A 21,459-nucleotide genomic window follows, 5' to 3' on the forward strand; every position below is an offset into this window, starting at 1 on the left:
GTGTTTGCTGCCCCCTGCTGGCTACAGCCTGGGTCTGCACACTCCCTGCAGATGGGAGTCAGGCTGACATTGCCTTTCCGCGGCGGGTTAAGGCCAAAGGATCCCCTTTGCTGGTTCTAAAACCACAGGCTGTAAGAGGAAGGAACTTAGGTTTCCACCCTCAACCTTTCCCCTGAGCTTTAGGCTTGAATTTTGATCAGCCTGCTGGATATTTCCACTTGAACCTCAAACTCAGCACGACATAGTTAATTTAATACGTTTTATTTCATATACAATGAAAACAAATGATTGCAAAATGATAATGGCTTATGCTCAGTCCTGGAATAGAAATGCAGTAGGGTGCTCCGGGACCCCAGGGGAGAGGCCACACGGGGGAACATGCAGAGAGCAGCTGAAGGCATAGAAGCCTCCAGAGGCAAGGCGTGACTGGTGCTACCAAGACGTCGGCAGGGGCATGAAAGGGTGCTGGGGGGGGGGGGGGGATGGGCACAGAAGAAGAGCATCGAGACCGGCACACATACACTGAGGGAGTTTGAGGAAACGCTCTCATTCAGGATAGCTAGCCTGGGAGTGGGGAAGCAGCTAAAGATAAGGGTACGAGGACAGCAAGGTCAGATCACCAAAGGCCCACATCTCTTGCTCAAGGAGAAGATTGCACTGGGTTCTGTGTCCATGAACATTTGCACTCTGCACATGCCCATGTTGTTCCTGATCCCTCGGGGAGGCATGCTCCGGGTCAACACACCTAAAATAGGCAATGTCCTGGATAAACTGGGACATACAGCCAGCTCTAGCTAAGCCTCAGATATACTCCCAACCCCTTGGCCACCGCCTCTTGGATGCTTTCGGTCTTGTGCTCCCGAAGCATGTGGTGGACACCCAGATCATAACCTCTATAACTGTTTGTCCTCTGTTTTCCCGCTGCACTGGGAGGTCCTTGAAAAGGAGGGCTAGGTTTTATGCATGTTTGTATCTTTAAAACCAGTGCTGTGCCTGGGACAGAAGAGGCACTCGATACATTGATGTTAAATCACCATAAAAATAATAGCTAACATTTAATGAAGACACTCTTCCAGGCACCTGACGTGGATTATCTCATTGAACAGTTGAGGACGTGGGCACCTTTATTGGGTTCATTTTATCGATGAGGAAACCAAGACGCTGAGAAGTCGTGTAACTTGCCTAAGATGACACCACATAAAGGAGGAAGGGGATTCTAACCTAGGGCTTATCTCCAGAGCCTGTGAGTGAATCAAATAAAGCCTTGAGAGAACCAGAGTGTGGATTTGCAGCATCATCCGAGACCACGTGCCCCAGGGCCTGCTGGGGAACCAGCCAGTGACGAGTGCGTGAACGGAGAGCATTAGGCCTCATTTGCATGATTCTGTACAGTTGAGCAGATAACTCCCCATCCACTGTCTCCTGTGGCCCTCACAGCAGCAGGACCTCTAGGCTGATCTGTTATTCCCATCCTCTGAATGTGATCACCGAGGTTCCCCAGGCCAATGAGCTACTCAAGATCACAGAGAAAGTGCAGAGCTTCCCTTTGAACCTGTGTCTTTGAACTCCAAACTCTGTGGTCATTTTACTGACAACACGATTATCCAGATGGTAATGAATCCTTCTGATGAGTTTCTTCATCTCTCAAGTGGGAGTTCATGTCTACCTTGGGAGGTGGCTGTGAGGAAGGCCACTGACAGTGGCCAGTGGTAGGTGATCACTAACAGGTGGTGTGGGGGCTGATGTTGTTACCGTCATCATCACCACCGGAGAAGATTTGGGATTCAGGGTAGGCAGATTCCAGGCATGGGTCCGGAACCGTAAGTTTGAAATAAAACGACCAAACGCAGGACGGAGTTGAAAATCTTGTTTAGGTTCCTGGAAAGCTTGGAAATACCGATTCAGATCTGCCGATCACCAGGCTAATTGATCAGAAAATGTGATCCGGGTCACCAAGGGTCAGAGCCAGGACTCGGGTCCCCAGCCAAGGCCAGGAGCAGATGTCTCCAAACCTCCCAACGTCGTGGTCCTTTCCATCGTGGCGTGAGACGGCTTTCTGATTGGCTGGACTGTGGGCTCAGGAGGACAGATCCAGCTTATTCATCATAAGCCTATGAAGCCTAGCTCTGTGTCCCCAGTGACTACCATATAAATATTGAATGAATGAATGAATGAATGAATGAGTGAATGAATGCACAAGTGGGTACCCACATACACAAGGAAGCCACCAAAGCGTGGATGGGAACCCAGCAGAGTCGAATAGAGTGGAAGACCAAGCCTCACCCATGGACCCTAAGGAGCCTGGTGTTGAGCACTGAGCCAGAGAGTCTCCACCAAGGGGGAGGGAGAGCCATTTTTCTTTGCTGAAACAATGAAGCATGCACACACACACGCACACACATTCTCCCTCTCCCCACCCTCCCCCACCACTGAATTTATGTAGATGATAATTTCAAAGGATTATTTGCAGTGTGCTCCTGCCTGAGGCAGGCGCATGAACAAGATGACCTCTCTGTGACTTTTCTAGGACCAGCATTCTGCATCACTCACTGGGGTGGCTCCTCTTTTTTTCCATTAGGAAGAACACTTTGTAATTTCAAAAACAATTCTGAAGGTCCCCAAATGAGAGAGGTTGTTTCCTTTAGTAACTATGGTCTGTAAAAAGAATAATACTAAGACATGATCGCGGAGGCCCTTGCTGAATTTATCAATCTTTGAAACAAATTTGTCACTTGTTTATACTAAGAATGTTTCATATATTTGAAAACCATTGTCCTATATGTTCAAAAGACATTATTAATTCATTTATATTCCTGTTGCTTTGCCAAAGCTTTGTGGTAACTTGGTCTGAAAAATTCTGCAGCCCCACCCCCGCTCCCCGCAACTGGTTCCACTAACCAGCTGGTAAAGTAGAGCTGAACACACTGCTTACACTTTCTCAGATCTGTTTTCTTTCACTGAATGATAATTCCTACCTGCCACCCAGGTTTGCTGTGAGGTTAAGGGGGATAACAGAGAAAGCGCATGCCAACGTCTGAGGGAAGTCATAGCTTCATCCTGTCTGACACCTTCCTCTGGAGCAAGCCAGGACTAGATGTTTCCTCCTTCCTCCCCTCCAGGTTCCTGATTGTCCTGGGATGCTTGATTCTGGCCGTGCTGACCACGTTCAGGGAGTACGAGACTGTTTCAGGAGACTGGCTGCTATTACTGGTGAGATCACGCACCTGCCATGGTGCTGTTCCGGGCAGACACCTCTGGTCGGACTTTCACAGTGAAGGGCAAGGGGGCTGCCCTGGGGCACCACTGGTGTTGGCTTCCTGGAGCCTGTGACCAAGTCCAGGCCCAAGAGAAAGCAATGCCGGGGTCAGTTGGTCAGGTCTGCCATGGGTACAGGTGGAGGGGAATGACATTTGTTATCCTAGAGATGAGAGGGCACAAACAAGGTCAAAGCAAAAACCAGACATTAGTTGTATTACAAACTGTGGCTTCCTAACCCTCTGAAAGCTAACACAAACACATGCTTTGTTTTACAACCCGCCTCTGCTTTTTCTCCTTGAACCCTGAGGATCTCTGACTCCCTTCAAGGCCAAGTACCAAATCCCATTTGTGCATTAAAGTCTCCACGTCCTCCGCCCCCCCCACCCCCACCCGGGCCCTCTGCCTATTTTCTCTCTGTGTTCACCATCTGCACAGGAAAGGGATGCCAGCCCCCCAGTTAAGGTCCACAAAATGGCAGAACCTTCGCCTTGCACTGAGCATGTCATTCGTGACACCAGATTCAGCAAATTCCTTCTCAGGTGATTTTAGTCCACACCGTCTCACGCTGAGACCTTAGCAGGTGCATCCTGGGAAGCCATCTAGCTCCAGGAGCTAAGTTTCGGGGATTATCACGGAGCGACAACTCCCCAAGGGTCCCAGGAGGTCACCAAAGAGAGGGGGGCAAAGGTGTCTGTGTCTGATCAACAAGGGAGGCGGGAAGGAAGGAGGAGGCCCTGGGTCCAGGGAGAGAGCACAGCATGATGCTTATGCCCGTGGGCTCTGAGCCTCAGTGCCAGTCCAGGAGTCCTTCTTTGCCACTTCCTAGTCTGGAGAAATGTGTTTACTCCTTGGTTTCGCAAAACGTAAAATGAGGATAATGTTAGAAAACACTTGAGGCGGTGCCTGGCCCAGGAGCCGCGCTTAGTAACCGTTGGCCATGATTAGCAATGCCAGGGGCCAGGCACTGGGTGAGATTAGTAGACTGATACTTCTCTCTTCAGTTTAACTGCCCTTAAGGAGCTGGTAGTACCAGAAAAGAGACTTTGAAAAAAATGATCCGTTGGAACCAAAACAGAGAGAGGAAAGCAAGTGAGCACTTTGCAAGGCTGATATTAGGGACAGTTAGCACATGAGAGTGGACACGGGAGCTGTCCCAAACCGAATGGAGGTGATAACGTGCTCTCCTCCCCCGTCCACCACCAAAATGGCAACAACAGAAATCCCATTCTTCAGAACCTCGGAACAGAAATCGCTCCTTCCAGACAACTGGGTCCTGGTCGATCAGTGTCTCTCCATATGTTCTTAACGCAGGAAACATTTGCTATTTTCATCTTTGGAGCCGAGTTTGCTTTGAGGATCTGGGCTGCCGGATGTTGCTGCCGATACAAAGGCTGGCGAGGAAGACTGAAGTTTGCCAGGAAGCCCCTGTGCATGCTGGGTAAGCCCTGACCCCCAGTCACCTGTGGCCCTGGTCCCCTGCTTTGGGTGCACCATTTCCCTGAGGGAATTTTAAGCAGCCGCTGTTCTCCTGGGAAATCACGTGGTATTCTGGAAGCCAGCAGAGCCTCCGACCCTACCTCGATGGGGAAGAGCTGCTCCAGTGTCCGGATGCCGAATTCCTTCCTCCGCGGCTTGCCCTAACGGCTCAACAGGGCAGGGATTCTCAATGGGTCGGGGTGGGGGCTGCTCTTGGCATTGGGGCTGTGAAGGAGCAGCTCATTATAGGATGTTGAGCATCCCCAGTCGCGAAACTCGGTAGCCCCCAGTCACTGTGACAACCCAAACTGCCCGCAGCCTTCCAGACTGGCTTTAGTGGGCAGGGGAGGGGTGACGCCACTGCCGGTTGAGAACTCCTTCTGTAGGTCCACGTTATGCCCATTTTACAGAGGGGGAAGCTGAGGTTCACGGTGCTGAGTCATTTTCCAGTCACAACAGGTAGTAAGCAGCAGATTCCATCCTGACACCCAGGTCTGGAAGAATCTAACACCTGTGCCCTCCCTCCCTACCATGTTGCTGGGCCTTGACCCAAAAGTTGCTTTGGGGAGATGTCCCTGACACCTTTCCCTCTGGGTGCAGGCGTTTTGACAGCGGAGAAGGTGATCACTTTCGTTTACCCCTGTTGGTGCAGCATGGACCCATATGTTCCCAACTGGAGATCCTACTAAAATCATATAGCGACAGAGATGGGGAGGAGGAGGAGTCTCAAATTCCTAGGTCACAGAACGCCAGGGCTCGGAAGGCCCTCCAAAGGCACTAAGTCCAACGTGCCACCCCGCCGGATGCTCCCGCCCCCTTTACAGCAGCCTTCAAGTGGTCACCTACTTGCATACCTCCAGTCCCGGGGCGCTCACCACCTTCCAAGGTATTTATGCCACCTTAAGTCTTCTGACTGTCTTCAGATAATTGAGTTCCATCATTCTGTTCCTCGTCTCCACTCCAGCAGTGGAAAAATGTGCTTCGTGGCTTCAGCTACACCTGGTATCACGTGTTCTTGGAATCATCACCTCTTCTCCGAGCATGCTCACCGCCCTTTTAAAAAGCAACCCCCAGGACTGAACACAGCCCTTTGGGTATGGATGGCCAGCCCAGGGAAGAGGAGCTGGACCCCTCTTCGGTCCTAGGTGCCACACTTCTGTCCACGCAGCCAAGGGTGAGCTGCCTGGAGGCCACAGCTGGTGGCACCGCCCTGACCATGACTGAAACTGCTCTTTCTTCTGCCCATCTGCTGCTGAGGTTGCATCCCTGAGGGTTTTGTTTCTGACTCGGAACTTTTATGCAAGGAGAGGGCACGTGGGTGTACACGTGTGTGCGCATGCTCGTGCACACGACTTTGGAGAACTTTGCAGTTACTGATTTTTTTTTCGTACTTTTTTTAACCTTTCTTTGGCCTCCTACCCTGTCTGCCCCTGTCTTTGTCCATTCAGGCAGCTAGAACAACGCCCCACTGGGGGCTTAGGAACAAGAGACATGTCTTTCTCATGGTCCCGGAGGCCGAAGTCCAAGATCAGGGTGCCGGGCTCTGGGCGAGTCCTTCTTCTGGGTCCCAGGCTGTCCACTTTTTCTTGGTCTCTGTGCTGTGTCCTCACACCATGGAAAGGGTGGGAGCTCTCAGGAAGCTCTTTTATCAGGGCACTAATCCCACTTATGAGGGTTCCACCCTCATAACCTCATCACCGCCCAGGGGCCCCACCTCCTAAGACCGTCTCACTGGGGGGCAGGATCTCAGCATATGAATTTGGGGAGGACACAGACATTCAGACCATAGCAACCCCAGCTTGCCTTCCCTTTTTTTTTTTTTTTTTTTTTTTTTTACCTTCCTTTCAAGTCTTTTGCAAAGTGTTAAGCTGACTTCTTTTTCTTCTTTGGAGAGATCTATGTAAGTGCTGACCAGAAGTCACGTGTGTGTGTGTGTGTGTGTGTGTGTGTGTGTGTGTGTGTACGTGTGTGTGTGTTGGCAGGAGGTAGGGGAAGTGACTTTGTGCCCAAACTCAGAGGCTCCTACCCAGTTGGAGAACATCCTAGTGTTGTGTGGAGCCTGGACCCTTCCAGGACAAGCGCATTCCCCATGGAGGAGTCTCCAGGATTCTAAGAGGGGCTGATTTGACCGAGCTTCTAATGACAGTGCACCTGCCAGCCTCCCCTGGAGAGCCGAGCCCCCACCCCCAGCATCCCCATCCTTGCTGGCTTCCTTTCTGGGGTGCCTGTGTTTTCTGCTCTCCTCATCTCGACTTCTCCCATAACATGGCTCTTGTGGGTAATGTTGCTTTTCTCTACGTGTTGTACCTGAGAGTGGGTGTCCCGGCAGTGAACATCATGGCTTCCATATTCGAGGCAGCTTCAGACCCTGCCATTTCGGGCGTGAATGGATCCAACCGGGCCAGAATCTCCCATTCGCTCTGCGCATCGTAGGCCTGACTCACATTTGCCACGCATCCAGGTTCTGTTGTGTTTTGCTTTCTACACACATTGTAAGTGGATAACTTCACACAGATAAACTGAGAAGCCTAGCCAAGGATACAGACATATTGGCATCCAGATGTTTGACACCAAGTTTTTCCCAAAAGTTAAGCGCATTTAGGCAACACTTGGATGTGGCACACGTAGCCAGGTGTGAATTGAGGGACCTGTTCCGAGCCAAGAGACCAACACAGACAAAGGTATGGAGGTGTGAGAGAGCGCTGTGTGCTCAGCAAACCGCACCTGCTTCTGGAAGGCTCCTAAGGGCCAGGCCACAGGGTTTTCAGGAGCTTGGACTTTACCCAGCGGATAAACATTGCTTCCAGTGTGTTCCTTAGAACCCGATGCTCTTGCAAAACAACAGTCCCGTGGTCGAATCTTTGGGGAAAGATTGTACTTCGTTTGTATAACTGAGAGCCACCGTGCATACTCGCATATTGATGGTTCCTGGAAGTCCTAAAGCAGCAAAACCTTCTTAATGGATTTTTTTTTCCCCAAATTGACTTGGCTATGGGGTCCTTTTTACCTGCTGGCCTCTGCAGTGGGGTAGGGACATGGTCGGCATGGGTATTGCCTCCCTCGCCCCCAGTCTCCTCTGCCTCTCTGCTCTCAGTCACCAGCATCGCAATTCATGGGTGGACCTCATGTTTTACCACAATCTACGCCAGGGCCTTCCCTGAAGCCGAGGGAGACCACCAGGTGGCACAGCTCAGAAGTGTGGGGACATTCACCACCCCAGGGGTGACCGTCCACCAGCAGGGGCAGGAGCCCCCAGACCGAAGTCCCAGCTCCCATCTTCCAGGGCGACCACCTTGGGAGGTGTTCCGCCTGCAGAACAGAGCCTGCTCACACCCATCTCACCTTGCCTTTCTCCTTCCCTGGCTCCCTCTCCCCTCTCCCCTCCCTTGTGCCTCCTGGGAGATTATCACCCCACACGTCACCCACGGCCAAGGCCTGGATTTGGTGCCGCTTTTAGGGGAAACCTGCCTTCAACAGCGTCTGAGCTTCAGGCTTCACCTCCACAACCGGGGCAGCCTTGACCCCTCCTCTGGGGGCCGGGGTGGAGGGGCGGTACCCTTGGGGAACCGCTTCCCTGGGATTGAGAGTAAAGGCTCTGACAGTCCTGCCCCCAGTCCCCCGCTCGGCTTGGGAAGCCGCGCGCGCTCACTTCCCGTTTCTCCATCTGCCACAGGAGACTAAGCCTGCCTACCACGTGCGACTGGTGTCACGGTTTCGCCCAGCGATGCCCGGCACGTGTGGGGCTGCAGGCAGCCAGTGGCTGCGACGGCTCCACTGTCTTGGCCTGACCTTCTTTTCCTTCTCCGCCCCCCCCCGCCCCCCCTCTGTCCCCGCTGCCAGACATCTTCGTGCTGATCGCCTCCGTGCCGGTGGTTGCCGTGGGAAACCAGGGCAATGTGCTGGCCACCTCGCTGCGCAGCCTGCGCTTCCTGCAGATCCTGCGCATGCTCCGCATGGACCGCAGGGGCGGCACGTGGAAGCTCCTGGGCTCCGCCATCTGCGCCCACAGCAAAGTAAGTGGCGCGGAGAAGCCGCCAGACCGCGTGGGCCTCTCGCCCCCCGGGTGGTGCCTTGCGGGGCTTCCCCTCCCGCACGGTGTCCCCCCGAGGGCGGTCGCGGTGCCACCACCGGTGATGAGGGGGAGGAGGAGGAGGAAGAGAGGCACAAGCAGGGGTGCAACAGCAGCAAAAGCAGGCACATCCGGGTTCAAGCCCTCTCCCGCTCCACCCTGTGGCCGAGGCGCTCAACTCTCCTTGAGCCTCGGGTTTCTCATTTCTAGAGGGAAGATGAGGATAGCTCTGCCTCCCGGTCGTCGAGGGGGTGAAATGAGCCAGCGCAAGGCAGCAGGGGATGGGAGGGAAAGGTTCAGGGCGCCCACAGACTGGGGGGAGTCCCAACTCTGTTGGCGTGACTGGGGATTTTCTGTAACGTCCTGGGTCTTGGTTCCTGCGTTTATAAAATGAGGATGGGGCGCCTCGGTGGCTCAGTGCCTTGAGCGGCTGGCTCTTGATCTCAGCTCAGGTCTTGATCTCCAGGTTGTGAGTTCAAGTCCCCTCCCCTCCCCCGGCTTTGGGCTCCCTGTTGGACTCTATGTTGGGCTGTGTGCTGGGTGTGGAGCTTACTTAAAAATAAAAAGGGGGTACCTGGGTGGCTCAGTCAGCTAAGCTTCTGAGTGTCGATTTCAGCTCAGGTCATGATCTCACAGTTCGTGGGTTTGAGCCCCACTTTGGGCTCTGCACCAAGCAGAGCCTGGTTGAGATTCTCTTCCTCTCTCTCTCTCTCTGCCCCTATGTCACTCTCTCTCTCTCTCTCTCAAAAATAAATAAATTTTTAAAAGAAGAAGAAGAAGAAGAAGGGGGCACCTCGGTAGCTCAGTTGACTAAGCGTCTGGCTCTTGATTTTGGCTCAGGTCATGATCTCATAGGTTATGAGATCAAGCCCTACATCAGGCTCCATGTTGACAGGGCAGAGCCTGCTTGGTATTCTCTCTCTCTCTCTCTCTCTCTCTCTCTCTGTCTCTGTCGCTCCCTCCTCCCCCCAATCTGTGCTTCCCCCACTCACATTCTCTTTCTTTCTCTCTCTCAAAATAAATAAGCTTTAAAATAAATAAATAAATAAATAATTTTTTTTAAGTATAAAATGAGGATGATAATGCACTCACCTCAAACGGTGAAAAGATTTAGAACATGCTGTTTTTATGAGCTTCCTCAGTAGTTGAAATGAGAATCCTAGCTGCTCGCGCAAGAAAAGATACATTTCAGTGCCTGGATAATAGTAGGTGCTCATTTATTATTCCAAATACGCTTTTCTTCACAAACAATACAAATAAATATAGAAATAAAATGAAATACAAAGGTAGAAACGCCTGGAGCCCTTCACCTCATGAAGCCACACATGCTTTATTCTGTCTCTGTTCCCTCTGACCCCGGACTCGGTGAGGTCTGAGCTTTCTTTCGAGATTTCTGTCCTCCACCTGACCTTTTACTCTCTTGGCAGGGGATACGTTAGCAATACCTAACCTTGTAGCCATGGAGCTGAGCTGATTCACGACTCCGGCAGACATCAGGGCTGAAAATGATTGGTTTCGATTCCTGTCCTGTGTTCCCTCGGATTCGAATAGAAGACTGTTGCATATTTCCCATGGAGTTCCTGGGAAGAGACAGATCCACGCCACCGCCAGACCCCACAACTGAGGTCAGGTGGGCCGAACTTCAAGACAAAATGACATCTCCGTGGCAGGAGACCAAAGGCAGAAAAAGAAACTGCTTGTCAAGCCCTACGTGCCATTCTGCCCCTGACACGTCCCCGCTCTTAGCATTGTGCTGTTCCTAGGCCGCAGCATGGCTGCTGGGCCGCCGTTCACTTCCAGGTCAGGTGGTGCGTTTAGGAAGTGAGCACATGCCAGGATTCCAGCCCCGCTTCCCCATTTATTAACCTTACTCCCCACTCTAAGCCTGGTGAAGGAGCACTTGTCAATTCTTCTCTTCAGCCACTCATTCAAAACCTCTGTCCTCCGGGCCAGGTCCCACGACTCGCTCCTCTGGGTGTCAGCAACACAGAGTGGAGGCCCGTGTTGCACGGGGTGAGGATTTCAAGGTTAGGATAGGCCAGGCTGTGCTGCCAGGACAAAGAAGCCCGGAGTTTCTGCGACCAGGCTGTGCTGCCAGGACAAAGAAGCCCGGAGTTTCTGTGACTTCGCGCAAAAATGTCGCTGTCTTCTCACTCACGTGGGGTCTGACGTGAGCCTGGAGCCCCCTGCGCAGTGGACTTCAGGAACAGGCAGGAAGCTGCTGCCGGCATTCCCCACACATGGGCTCCACCCTAGTCCCCCAGTCCCAGTCTGATCGCAGGGTGGCTCAGGCACGGGCAGGAGTCTGTGGACAGAGGATGGGGGGGCGGGGGGCAGCCGCAGGCCGTGACCAGAGAAAAATCGTGTAAAGTCAGAATTACCATGAAGAGCCTTCTGAATGACTGCAAAGCACAGAACTGGGACACATTTTCACTCCTTTTCAGTGCCCATTATGCTACTTCTTAATAATCCAACAAAACCAATTTTCCTGTGCGCTCATGAACAGACCGCAGTTTCCCCAGCTAAGCACCAGATGAAACTTCTGACTCGCACTTGGGAGCCGGAGGGTATGACAACACATAGGAACACGAGAGGCGCGCTCAACGAGGCGAGAAGCTCATGCCCAGACAGTCACTGGGGAAGGACCAGTGACTGTCTGGTCCTTTTTCTTCTTGAGCCTGCCCGGCAGGGCCGACAGTCACCAAAGGGAATGGCCGGCTGGCTGGGTTGCCTGCACCACTGAAACCTCTCTGGGCTGTAAAGGGAACTCACCAAAGGGCACTGTGCACGTGATGCTGTGGGGGAAGCCAGACCTAAGCAGTGAGCAGAGTAAGTGTTACGGATTTGGAGAAGTCTACTTGGGACGTAGCGAAAGCATAAGGGAACTACAGATGAGCTCCGTCTCCTTGAGCAAGTGAATGTTCGGGGAACTTGCATCATGGAGGTGACGGGAATCTCAAGATGACCCACTGCTCTTCATGGGGAAGGGCAGTGCGGGCGGTGAGACCAGTGTGAGTAGTGGCACGAAGCACCCCTCTCAGCGAGATCTGACCCAGAAGGTCAGAGAGATGGGGCATATGGATATGACCCACTTTGCTCCCCAGGAAGACGTAGCAGGGGCGTCAGACCTAATCTTCAGACTGTGTTTGCCAATAACCTTGACTTTCTTCTGCCCAACCTACCGTGCTGACCTTTGAAATCGGAATAGAATGAGAGAAATCGAAAGAGGCTCTGGGTCAGGGTATTCGAAACTTCGGTGAGCGGCCAATCTTTGCCATATCCCTGCACCGTCCTTACTGTTTCTTAGCATTTTTCTCTTAACGCACTTTTGTGCATTCACTCCTACGTCCTAGTCTATCATGTGATAATATCCACGAGATAATGGGTTTTATGGTCATTTTAATTTATGCTAATTTTTAATATAGTTTAAATCAGTAAGTGACTCTTTAACATAAAAACTGCCTGTCTTCCTTCCATGAGGAGTACACGTGTCACTTTGAGGAACTGTGATCTGGTACTTCCATTTCGAAAATAAAGAAACGAAAGCTGGAGAGGGGGATAATTTGCCAGGATCACACAGGAAATCAGTGGCAGGGCTGGGTTCCCTATGCCACGCTAGCGACCCCTGCTGTTGATTTCCCAGTAGCGCCGAGCTTTATCTTGGATCTGAGAAGTTCTGCCCGGAATCAAGTCTCCTGAGTCCTGGGCCTTGTCTCAGAGGCAGCTGTCAGTTTTTCCTGCCTCCCTACGTCCCTGTGAAGTCTCAGGAGCTGTGATATTGAGGATCCCTGAAGACAGAACTCTTCCTCTCCTCCTAGAGCTATACACTCATTCTGTTAATGATGGAAGGAAGGACCATATTATTACCACAAAGACAAGAAACAACAAGTGTTGGCGAGGATGTGGAGAAAAGGGAACCCTCGTGCACTGTTGGTGGGAATGCAACTTGGTGCAGCTGCTGTGGAAAACAGTAGGAAGGATCCTCAAAAAAATTGAAACCAGAAATATCCTATGACCGAATAATTCCACTATTGGGTATTTACCCAAAGAAAACAAAAACACTAATTCAAAAAGATATATGCACTTCTATGTTTATTGCAGCATTATTTATAATAGCCAAGACATGGAAGCAACCTAAGTATCTATCAATAGACAAAGGGATGAGGAAAATATGGTGTATATACACAATGGAATATTAGCCATAAAAAAGGACGAGATCCTGCCATTTGTGAGAACATGGATGGACCTAATGGATATCATGCTAAGTGAAACAAGTCAGCAGAAAGACAACTACCATACGATTCCACTCGTAAGTGGAATCTAAAAAAGACAACAAAGAGAGCCCAAATGTCCATCGACTGATGAATGGATAAAGAAGATGTGGTATATATACACAATGGACTATTACTGAGCCATCAAAAAAGAACGAAATCTTGCCATTTGGAACAACATGGACGGAACTAGAATGTATTCCACTAAGCGAAATAAGTCAGAGAAAGACAAATACCGTATGATTTCACTCGTGTGGAATTTAAGAAACAAAACAGATGAACGTATGGGGGCGGGGTGTAGAGAAGAGAGTGTAAGAGACTCTTAATGATAGAGAACAAACTGAGGGTTGATGGAGGGAGGTGGGTGGGAGATGGGCTAGATGGGTGATGGGGATTAAGGAGGGCACTTGTTGGGATGAGCACTGGGTGTTGTATGGAAGTGATGAATCACTGAATTCTACTCCTAAAACCAATATTGCACCATATGTTAACTAAAATTTAATTTTTTTAAATTCTAACAAATAAATAAAATAACAACTAACAAATGAGTTAAGCAAAAACCAGAATCAGACCTTTAAATACAGAGAACAGAGGCTCCTGGGTGGCTCAGTCAGTTAAGCATCTGACTCTTGATTTTGGCTTAGGTCATGATCTCACCGTTTGTGGGTTCAAGCCCCGCATCGGATTCTGCACTGGTGGCTCGGAGCCTGCTTGGGATTCTCTCTCTCCCCCTCCCCACTCTGCCCCTCCCCTGCTCACACATGTGCGTTCTGTCTCTCTCTTTCTGTCTCTCTTTCTCTCAAAAATAAATAAATAAACATTAAAAAAAAATACAGAGAACAATCTGATGGTTGCCAGAGGGAAGGAGGTAGAGGGTTGGACAAAATGGGTCAAGGGGAGTGGAAGATACAGGCTTCCAGTGATGGAATGAATAAGTCACAGGAATAAAAGACAGCATAAGGAATATGGCCGATGACATTGTAATAGAGCTGTAGCGGGACAGATGATAGCTACACTTGGGGCGAGCGTAACATAATGTGTAACCTTGCGGGATCACTATGTTGCACACCTGAAACTAATGCAATGTGTCAACTATACTCAAATTTAAAAACAGAAAGAAAGAAAAAGGAAAGAATGACCGTATTACTGATCCCCTTTCATGGTGACGGGAGGTGAGGCTCAGGGAGGTACGTAACCCGCCCACAGTCACAATGTTCGTAAGCCCGGACTCCACCTCCAGGGTATCTGCCTCCAGCATGCATCCAGAGACTTCTCAGTGACCACCTCCCTTGTCCACTGCTTGCTCTCCCAGGAGCTCATCACCGCCTGGTACATTGGGTTCCTGACGCTCATCCTTTCTTCATTTCTTGTCTACCTGGTTGAGAAAGACGTGCCCGAGGTGGATGCACAGGGAGAAGAGATGAAGGAGGAATTCGAGACCTATGCAGATGCCCTCTGGTGGGGCCTGGTGAGTCACCGTCTTGAAGGCCCCCCATGGGGACTGACTGTTAGAGACAGAGAGGTGGAGGGCGTGGCATGGGTGTGCTCCTAGGTGGCAGCCGCGTGCACGCACAGGTGCGCGCACTTGGAATGGGCTTTTCCTTAGTGCTTACAAGTGATGGGAATAGTCAGCGCCCATCATCACCCAGGGACCTTGCTTCATTAGTTGTAGGCTGTTATCCGCTGAGCCGTGCGTGTGCAAACAGACGCAGTGGCAGGTGCACACACGTGCACTCAGACCTTCAAACGCACCTGGAGACCCACAGCCCCGTACCCACCAGGGACACTTGTTATGAACACTAGCAGTTTCCGAAGGCTTACTTTGCTCCAGAGCATTGCTCTAAAGTCCTTCCTTGTATTAACATATTTTAAACACAATTTCTATTTTGAGTCCCTTTTTTTAAGTGGGGAAACTGAGGGGGCGACTGGGTGGCTCAGTTGGTTCAGCGTCGGCTCAGGTCAAACCACTTCGGCTCAGGTCATGAGCTCGCAGTTTGTGGATTCAAGCCTCATGTCGGGCTCCGTGCTGACCGCTCAGAGCCTGGAGCCTGCGTTGGATTCTGTGTGTGTGTCTCTCTCTCTGCCCCTCCCCTTCCTCTCAAAAATAAAGATTAAAAAGAAATTAAAATAAAATGGGGAAATTGAGGCATGAAGCGGTTAAGTATGTAATGAAGCCAAGACAGATCCCTGAGCCAGTTAGTGGTGGAACCTGGGATTTAAACTCAGGCAGTCGAGGGGCGCCTGGGTGGCGCAGTCGGTTAAGCGTCCGACTTCAGCCAGGTCACGATCTCGTGGTCCGTGAGTTCGAGCCCCGCGTGGGCTCTGGGCTGATGGCTCAGAGCCTGGAGCCTGTTTCCGATTCTGTGTCTCCCTCTCTCTCTGCCCCTCCCCCGTTCATGCTCTGTCTCTCTCTGTCCCAAAAATAAATAAACATTGAAAAAAAAAATATTTAAACTCAGGCAGTCGGGCTCCAGAGGCCACGCGCTTAACCGCTCTGCTTTCCCGTTCTCCATATTCATAAGTATGTGTGCACAGTCAACTACACTTGTAAACACACCCAGGACTATACAACACCCATCGGCACAGACAAGTGCACAGATACACAGATACCCATGCACACGTACACCATATGTATAAACGCACTCATAGGCACGCATACATTGGGAAACATGGCCATACCCAAAATCACACATAGGTAAATATGCCAAGAATGCACATGCACGCGTTTGCAATTATTTGAAATGTTTGTTGGCTGATCGACTATAGGTAGGAAATCCGTAACTTAGAAACAGGTGTGGTCTCCAGGCTCCCACGTACTTACTTGGCACTTGGTACCTTGTCTCCCATGGGGGAAACATCCCCAGGCAGTACAAAAGGCCGACAGGTGGAGCTCAGCTGACTTCCCTCTCCCCGCGAAGGCTCATGTCTGACTTCTTCTCTCTTCAGATCACACTGGCCACCATTGGCTACGGAGACAAGACGCCCAAAACGTGGGAGGGCCGCCTGATTGCAGCCACCTTTTCCTTAATCGGCGTCTCCTTTTTTGCCCTTCCAGCGGTAAGTACCTTCGATGGTTTCCCTAGAGTGACACGCGGGACCCCCTCCGCCACCCACCCGGCCCCAGCTGAACCTCCCAGGTGGACGTTAGCCCCTTAGACGCCCTTAAGTCCACGCGCCGGGCTGTTCCAAGTCCAGTCCCCAGGCTGCCTTCTCTAAGCTCAGTGAGTCCCTCCCTCCTCTGGGCCTGACTCTGCAAAGGCATCTCTGACCCCATGCTGCCTCCCCCGCCCCCCCCCCCCCCCCCCCCCACCGACCGCAGACTGTGAGCTCCCTGGGGGCTGAGATTGTATCTCCCACCCACGTTTTCCCCAGTGCCTTGCACGTGGCAGGTCCTTCGTCAATGTGAGCTCCTGTCCCTTGTCCTGTCATTTCGTGTCCTGGCTTATGTAAAAACAATTCATTTCCCGCCAGAGTGAGTCTTGACCCGTGATAGAATAACCCACCAAAGCCCAGCGCCCATGAGCGTCACAGTAGCAACAGTCCTAGAAAGCACTTGTCAGACTTACCCTGTGCTGGAATCGTGCCAAACGCTTTACCTACAGCATGTCATTGAATCTTCACGACAACATCATGAGTTTGGTGCGGCGTCTGTCGCCATTTTCCAGATGAGAAAACTGAGGCTCAGTTAGGTCAGTCAAGTTTCCACAGTCACAAGGCTCTTGGGTTGTGGGTTCTGTCTCTTACTCGTGAGGCTGGAAAGAAACTTCTTAGGGAAAAATCGCCCTTCCTCACCCCCCCCACCCCGCACCCCGGTTCATCTCCCAGCCTTCCTCTTTAGCAATACTCGTCCTCCGCGGTAGCCCTACCTTGTCTGTTTTTCCTAAGCTCTCTGATCTTGGGCATATGACCTTCGTGAATCTCGGTCTCCTCATCTAGAATAGGTTGGGGGGCTGTGGGGGTGCCACATGGTCTCCTCTAACTTGAAAAGGACGTGGCTTCTATCCATGTAATCCACGTGTGAGGCCGACCTGGACACCAGAACAGGTCACAATTCTGGGAACTTCCGGTAGAAGTCTTAAGGGACAATTCCAGCACTAAAATATTTTTATTATTTTTTTAATATTTACTTATTTTGGAGAGAGAGAGAGAGAGTGAGCTCAAGGGGGGGTGGCAGAAAGAGAGGGAGACAGAGAATCCAAAGCAGGCTCCCTGCTATTAGCTCAGAGCCCATTTCGGGGCTCTAATCCACAAACCATGAGGTCATGACCTGAGCCAAAGGCAGATGCTTAACTGACCAAGCCCCCCAGGCGCCCCAAGCGGCTAAAATATTTTTAAATTCCACGCAACATTTACTGGGCATCTGTTCTGTGTCATACTTCTTCTTACTAAACAGCTCCTATACATGATTTCACTTTTTCCATAACAAAATTAGGAGGAAGGTACTATTAGCCCACTTCCCGGTACAGGACACCAAGGTGCAGTAGATAAGTGACTTGCCCAGGGATCTCACCACTAGAAAGCGGCAGAGTCGGGAACTGAAGCCAGGCCTCCCTGACACCGAGATTCCACTTAACCCAAAACCTACTCCCTGGCAGAGAAGAAGGGGGCCTTTGTGGCCCTGGGAGTGGGGGTGGGGCCCCCAGAGAGGCCAGCGGGGCTGACCCGGGCCTGACTTCTCCCTCCAGGGCATCCTGGGGTCGGGGCTGGCACTCAAGGTACAGGAGCAGCACCGGCAGAAGCACTTTGAGAAAAGAAGGAAGCCGGCCGCTGAACTCATTCAGGTCTGTCCTCCTGGGGATAAGCCGGGTCGGGACTGAGCTCATGCATCTGTGGGGGGGCCGGGGGGGCTGTGTGTGCTTGCACCGCAGTGGGCGTGCCTGGGACTGAGGACAGAGCCCAGGACCGTGCTTGCTTGTGGGCGGCTATGGGCGTCCTGTCTGTGTGGCACCAACGTGACAGTCCCAACGTTCTCCCATCCACGTTTGAAGACAAGCGAGAAAGAGACATGGGACTCCGAGAGGGACCAAGGCATCAGCTGTTTTACTAACCGTATTGGAAAATTTGACTCTGGGTGCATACTAGGCTTCTCCTCCTCCTACTTCCCACCCCTCTCCTGACCTAGGGACCCACAGAGAAGAGCAGACCTAGAGTCCAAGGACTTAGCTCATCAGCTACAAGGAAATGTGGCCCCTCACATCTGCCAGTGAGGGAGAACCCGTGAGCCAAGACAGAAAGAGATGACTTACGTGTGCCCAGTGTGGGACAGCGGGCCGTTGGTCCTGCCCAGTAGACCATCATGCACCAGTGGATGTTGGACGCCTGCCAGATCCATCACTCCTGCCCTGTGGGCTGGATGTGGGGAGAATAGTGAGAGGTGGGGAGAAGAGTAGACGTGTTCCTGCTTAAACCTCAGAGGGAGATTCTGCTTCATGGTGTTGTGGGTTGTTGGGAGCACAGAGAAGAGGAGGGTGGAGTCCCCCGACTACAGCTACGTGGGACCGAACGTGTGCCTACCATGAACCTGTGTTACGGTGTACCCTCGTGTACGGATGGTCTCTGCAGGTCTGTGGGTCTGACACCAGATGGTACACGATGTTATTCCATGTAGTGAAGAGTCCAGGCCAGTCCCAGTCTCTAAGGGTCTGTTCCGTTACCCTCCAAGCCCCAAACCATCATGGTATTCCTGAAGTTCTAGTATATTCGAATCGAAACCTCATCTCCCAGGCCGTCTCTTGCACCCAAAGTGGCACAAAGATAGTGTGCACCCTCCTACCTGTTTGAGAAGTCTCAGGGAGCCTTGCAGCCAGAGTAAACCCTGCTCCTTCTGGGGATTTTATGCCCAGCCCCCTCCTCTCCTTCCTTCACATTTCTCCACACCCCGATGGCCCCAGTTATGACTCCAAGATGGTAGGTCAGGGAAGGTTTTCTTCCCCAAGGAGCTACAAAAAGCCAGGAAGCCTGGCTTCTCTGGATATTACCTCAATTGCATATTTAAACTCTTAAGAGTCAGGGGCTTCACAGATGTTTTAATCCTGTGGGATTCTGTGTGAGTGTTTCAGTGCTGTCTGGTCATTCCAGCCCCTCCCTTCTCCTCCTCAGGCTGCCTGGAGGTATTATGCTACCAACCCAAACAGGATTGATCTTGTGGCAACGTGGAGGTTCTATGAATCAGTCGTCTCTTTTCCGTTCTTCAGGCAAGTGACCACCTATCTGAACGCTCAGGGTGTGACTGACCATCCCCGCCGTGGGTCTGTATTTGTGCCTGTGGGCTCCGTAGTTTCTTGGAGAACAGGGCTTGGTTCCCAGACTGCGCCACACATTCGAATCACCTGGGAGCTCAAAAAACTCCCCCAGTTCACGGGCCACACCCCAGGCTATTTGATCAGAAATGCCAAGAGTGGAGTCCAGGTATCAGGACTTTCTTAATGTGTTTTTATTTTTGAGAGAGAGAAAGAGAGAGTGCAAGGGGCAGAGGGAGAGGGAGAGAGAGGATCTGAAGCAGGCTCCGGGCTCTGCATTGATAGCAGAGAGCCTGATGCAGGGCTCGAACTCACAAACCGTGACATCATGACCTGAGCTGAAGTTTGATGCTTAACTGACTGAGCCACCCAGGGCCCCCCAACATCAGTAATTTTAAAGCTTCCCAGGTGGCCCCAGTGTGCCACTGGTGGTTACCAACTGGACAGTGTGGAGGGGCTGAGAAGAGAAGGTTCGATCATTGTTTGAGCAGGGCCGGGGTCTGAGGAAGTGGGAAGCCCGGGCGGTGGGCCTCGCTCACAGTTCTGGATGCTTCCCCTGCCTGGCCATGGCCTGTACACCCACAGACCGTTCTAGATGCTGGGAACAGGCAGGCGGAAGAAGCAGCAGGAGGAATCCTCCAATGACCTGGAGATGTCATTTTGTGTTCTTAGAGGCGGTAGATTAAATTAAAGGCCTCGGGGGAGAAAATGAAAAGCGTTGCCCACAGCCAGCACCTGTAAAAAGGAAGAGAGAGAAGTTAATAATCACTAGATATCCAGTCCATCCAAGGTATCCGAGTTCGTACTTCAATCAGCCCTCCCAGGCAGCCTAGGAAGCAGGCCAGAGGATCCCAAATGTTAAGAGGCATTAAAATCCGTGGAGGGCGGATGTCTGGGTGACTCACTTGGTTGAGCATCTGCCTTCGGCTCAGGTCATGATCTCACAGTGCATGAGTTTGAGCCCACGTTGGGCTCTGTGCTGACAGCACAGGGCCTGTGTCTGGTGTTCTGTCCACCCCCCTCTCTCTGCCCCTCCTCTGTTCACACTCCCTCTCTCTCAAAAATAAATAAACATTAAAAAAATCAGTGGAGGGCTTTGGGAGCTCGGGTGCTATACCCGCCTCCAGCCATATCCATGGTGCTGGCCTAATAAAGCATCTTGGACAGATGCCCCAAGGCGAGTCCGACAGAGTGGCTCACGGTCTCCTCCCGGCGACAGGCTGAGTGGTCGGGTCACCAGGCTCCTCTCACAGGGGGGCGAAGCTGGGGCTCAGAAGCCTGGGACATTTTGGCCGATGTCTGCCACATCAAGAAGCCCCCAAAGCCCGTGATCTCTTCACTGCCTGGGCTACTGAAACAGACTGTGCTTCTCCAGGGTGTAGACGCTGCCGTCCTGAGCCGGGAGTTTACGTGTGTGGAAGGAATGCAGAATTGGTGTCGGATTCCTGGTTGGGAGGGAGAGTAGAGGGGCCCTGAGCCTCACCCCTGAGCTGGGCCCTGCTCTGAAGCCCGTTTCTGCCACAGGCCTTTGGTTTCAGGGATTCTAGTGCGACCTGATCACAGCCAAGTGGCCCTCTCAGTCCCCATCCCACCCTCCCACCCACCTATCATGGGACCTGCAACCAGTGTCAGAACCCAGCCTCACATATCCCCTCACCCCTATCGCCAGATTGTGGTACAGATTTACAGAAATTCAAGAGACCTGGGTTCTTCTGGCTCGTTTCCCTGCATAAAACCTTCCAATGGATGACTGTGACAAGGAGAATAAAGTCCAAAACCTGACCATGAGCTGCAGGGCCCTGAAAGCTGGCCCCTGCTTGCCTTCCATCTCATTCCTGCAGAGGCCATAGTGGCAGGTGCAGCTTTCTGCTCCGGGCATCCAGTCCACCAATCACAGGTGACCAGCAAAGGAATCTAAACTTGATCCTGAGGGCAGAGAGAAGCTGCTTGAGCCCGAGGATGACATGATCAGATCTGTGTTTCAGGAAGATGACAGGAAGGGTGTGGAGGCGGGCTGGACAGGCTCAGGATTCGAGACGAGGAGACCGGTGAGCAAAAGAGTGCAGGATTCAGGGTGAGAGCCAGCCGGGGCCTAGCCCAAGGTAGATGCTTCAGAAGGACGGTGGGTGGAGGACCAGAAAGGGAA

The 21,459-nt window shown here is 51.9% G+C and overlaps 1 protein-coding gene across 1 annotated transcript in view; it reads left to right on the top strand.

Moving 5' to 3' along the window:
• KCNQ3 (potassium voltage-gated channel subfamily Q member 3) overlaps positions 1–21,459 on the top strand; it is a 319,083-nt gene that overhangs the window by 258,474 nt on the left and 39,150 nt on the right. The window contains exons 2-8 of the mRNA XM_045453655.1: positions 3,120–3,210; positions 4,570–4,696; positions 8,575–8,747; positions 14,387–14,542; positions 16,021–16,131; positions 17,760–17,855; positions 19,174–19,268. Coding sequence (XP_045309611.1) covers positions 3,120–3,210; positions 4,570–4,696; positions 8,575–8,747; positions 14,387–14,542; positions 16,021–16,131; positions 17,760–17,855; positions 19,174–19,268 — 849 coding nt within the window. The remainder of the gene's footprint in view (positions 1–3,119; positions 3,211–4,569; positions 4,697–8,574; positions 8,748–14,386; positions 14,543–16,020; positions 16,132–17,759; positions 17,856–19,173; positions 19,269–21,459) is intronic.

Source organism: Leopardus geoffroyi, chromosome C3 (assembly GCF_018350155.1).
Source record: "Leopardus geoffroyi isolate Oge1 chromosome C3, O.geoffroyi_Oge1_pat1.0, whole genome shotgun sequence".
NCBI classification, from domain to species: domain Eukaryota; kingdom Metazoa; phylum Chordata; class Mammalia; order Carnivora; family Felidae; genus Leopardus; species Leopardus geoffroyi.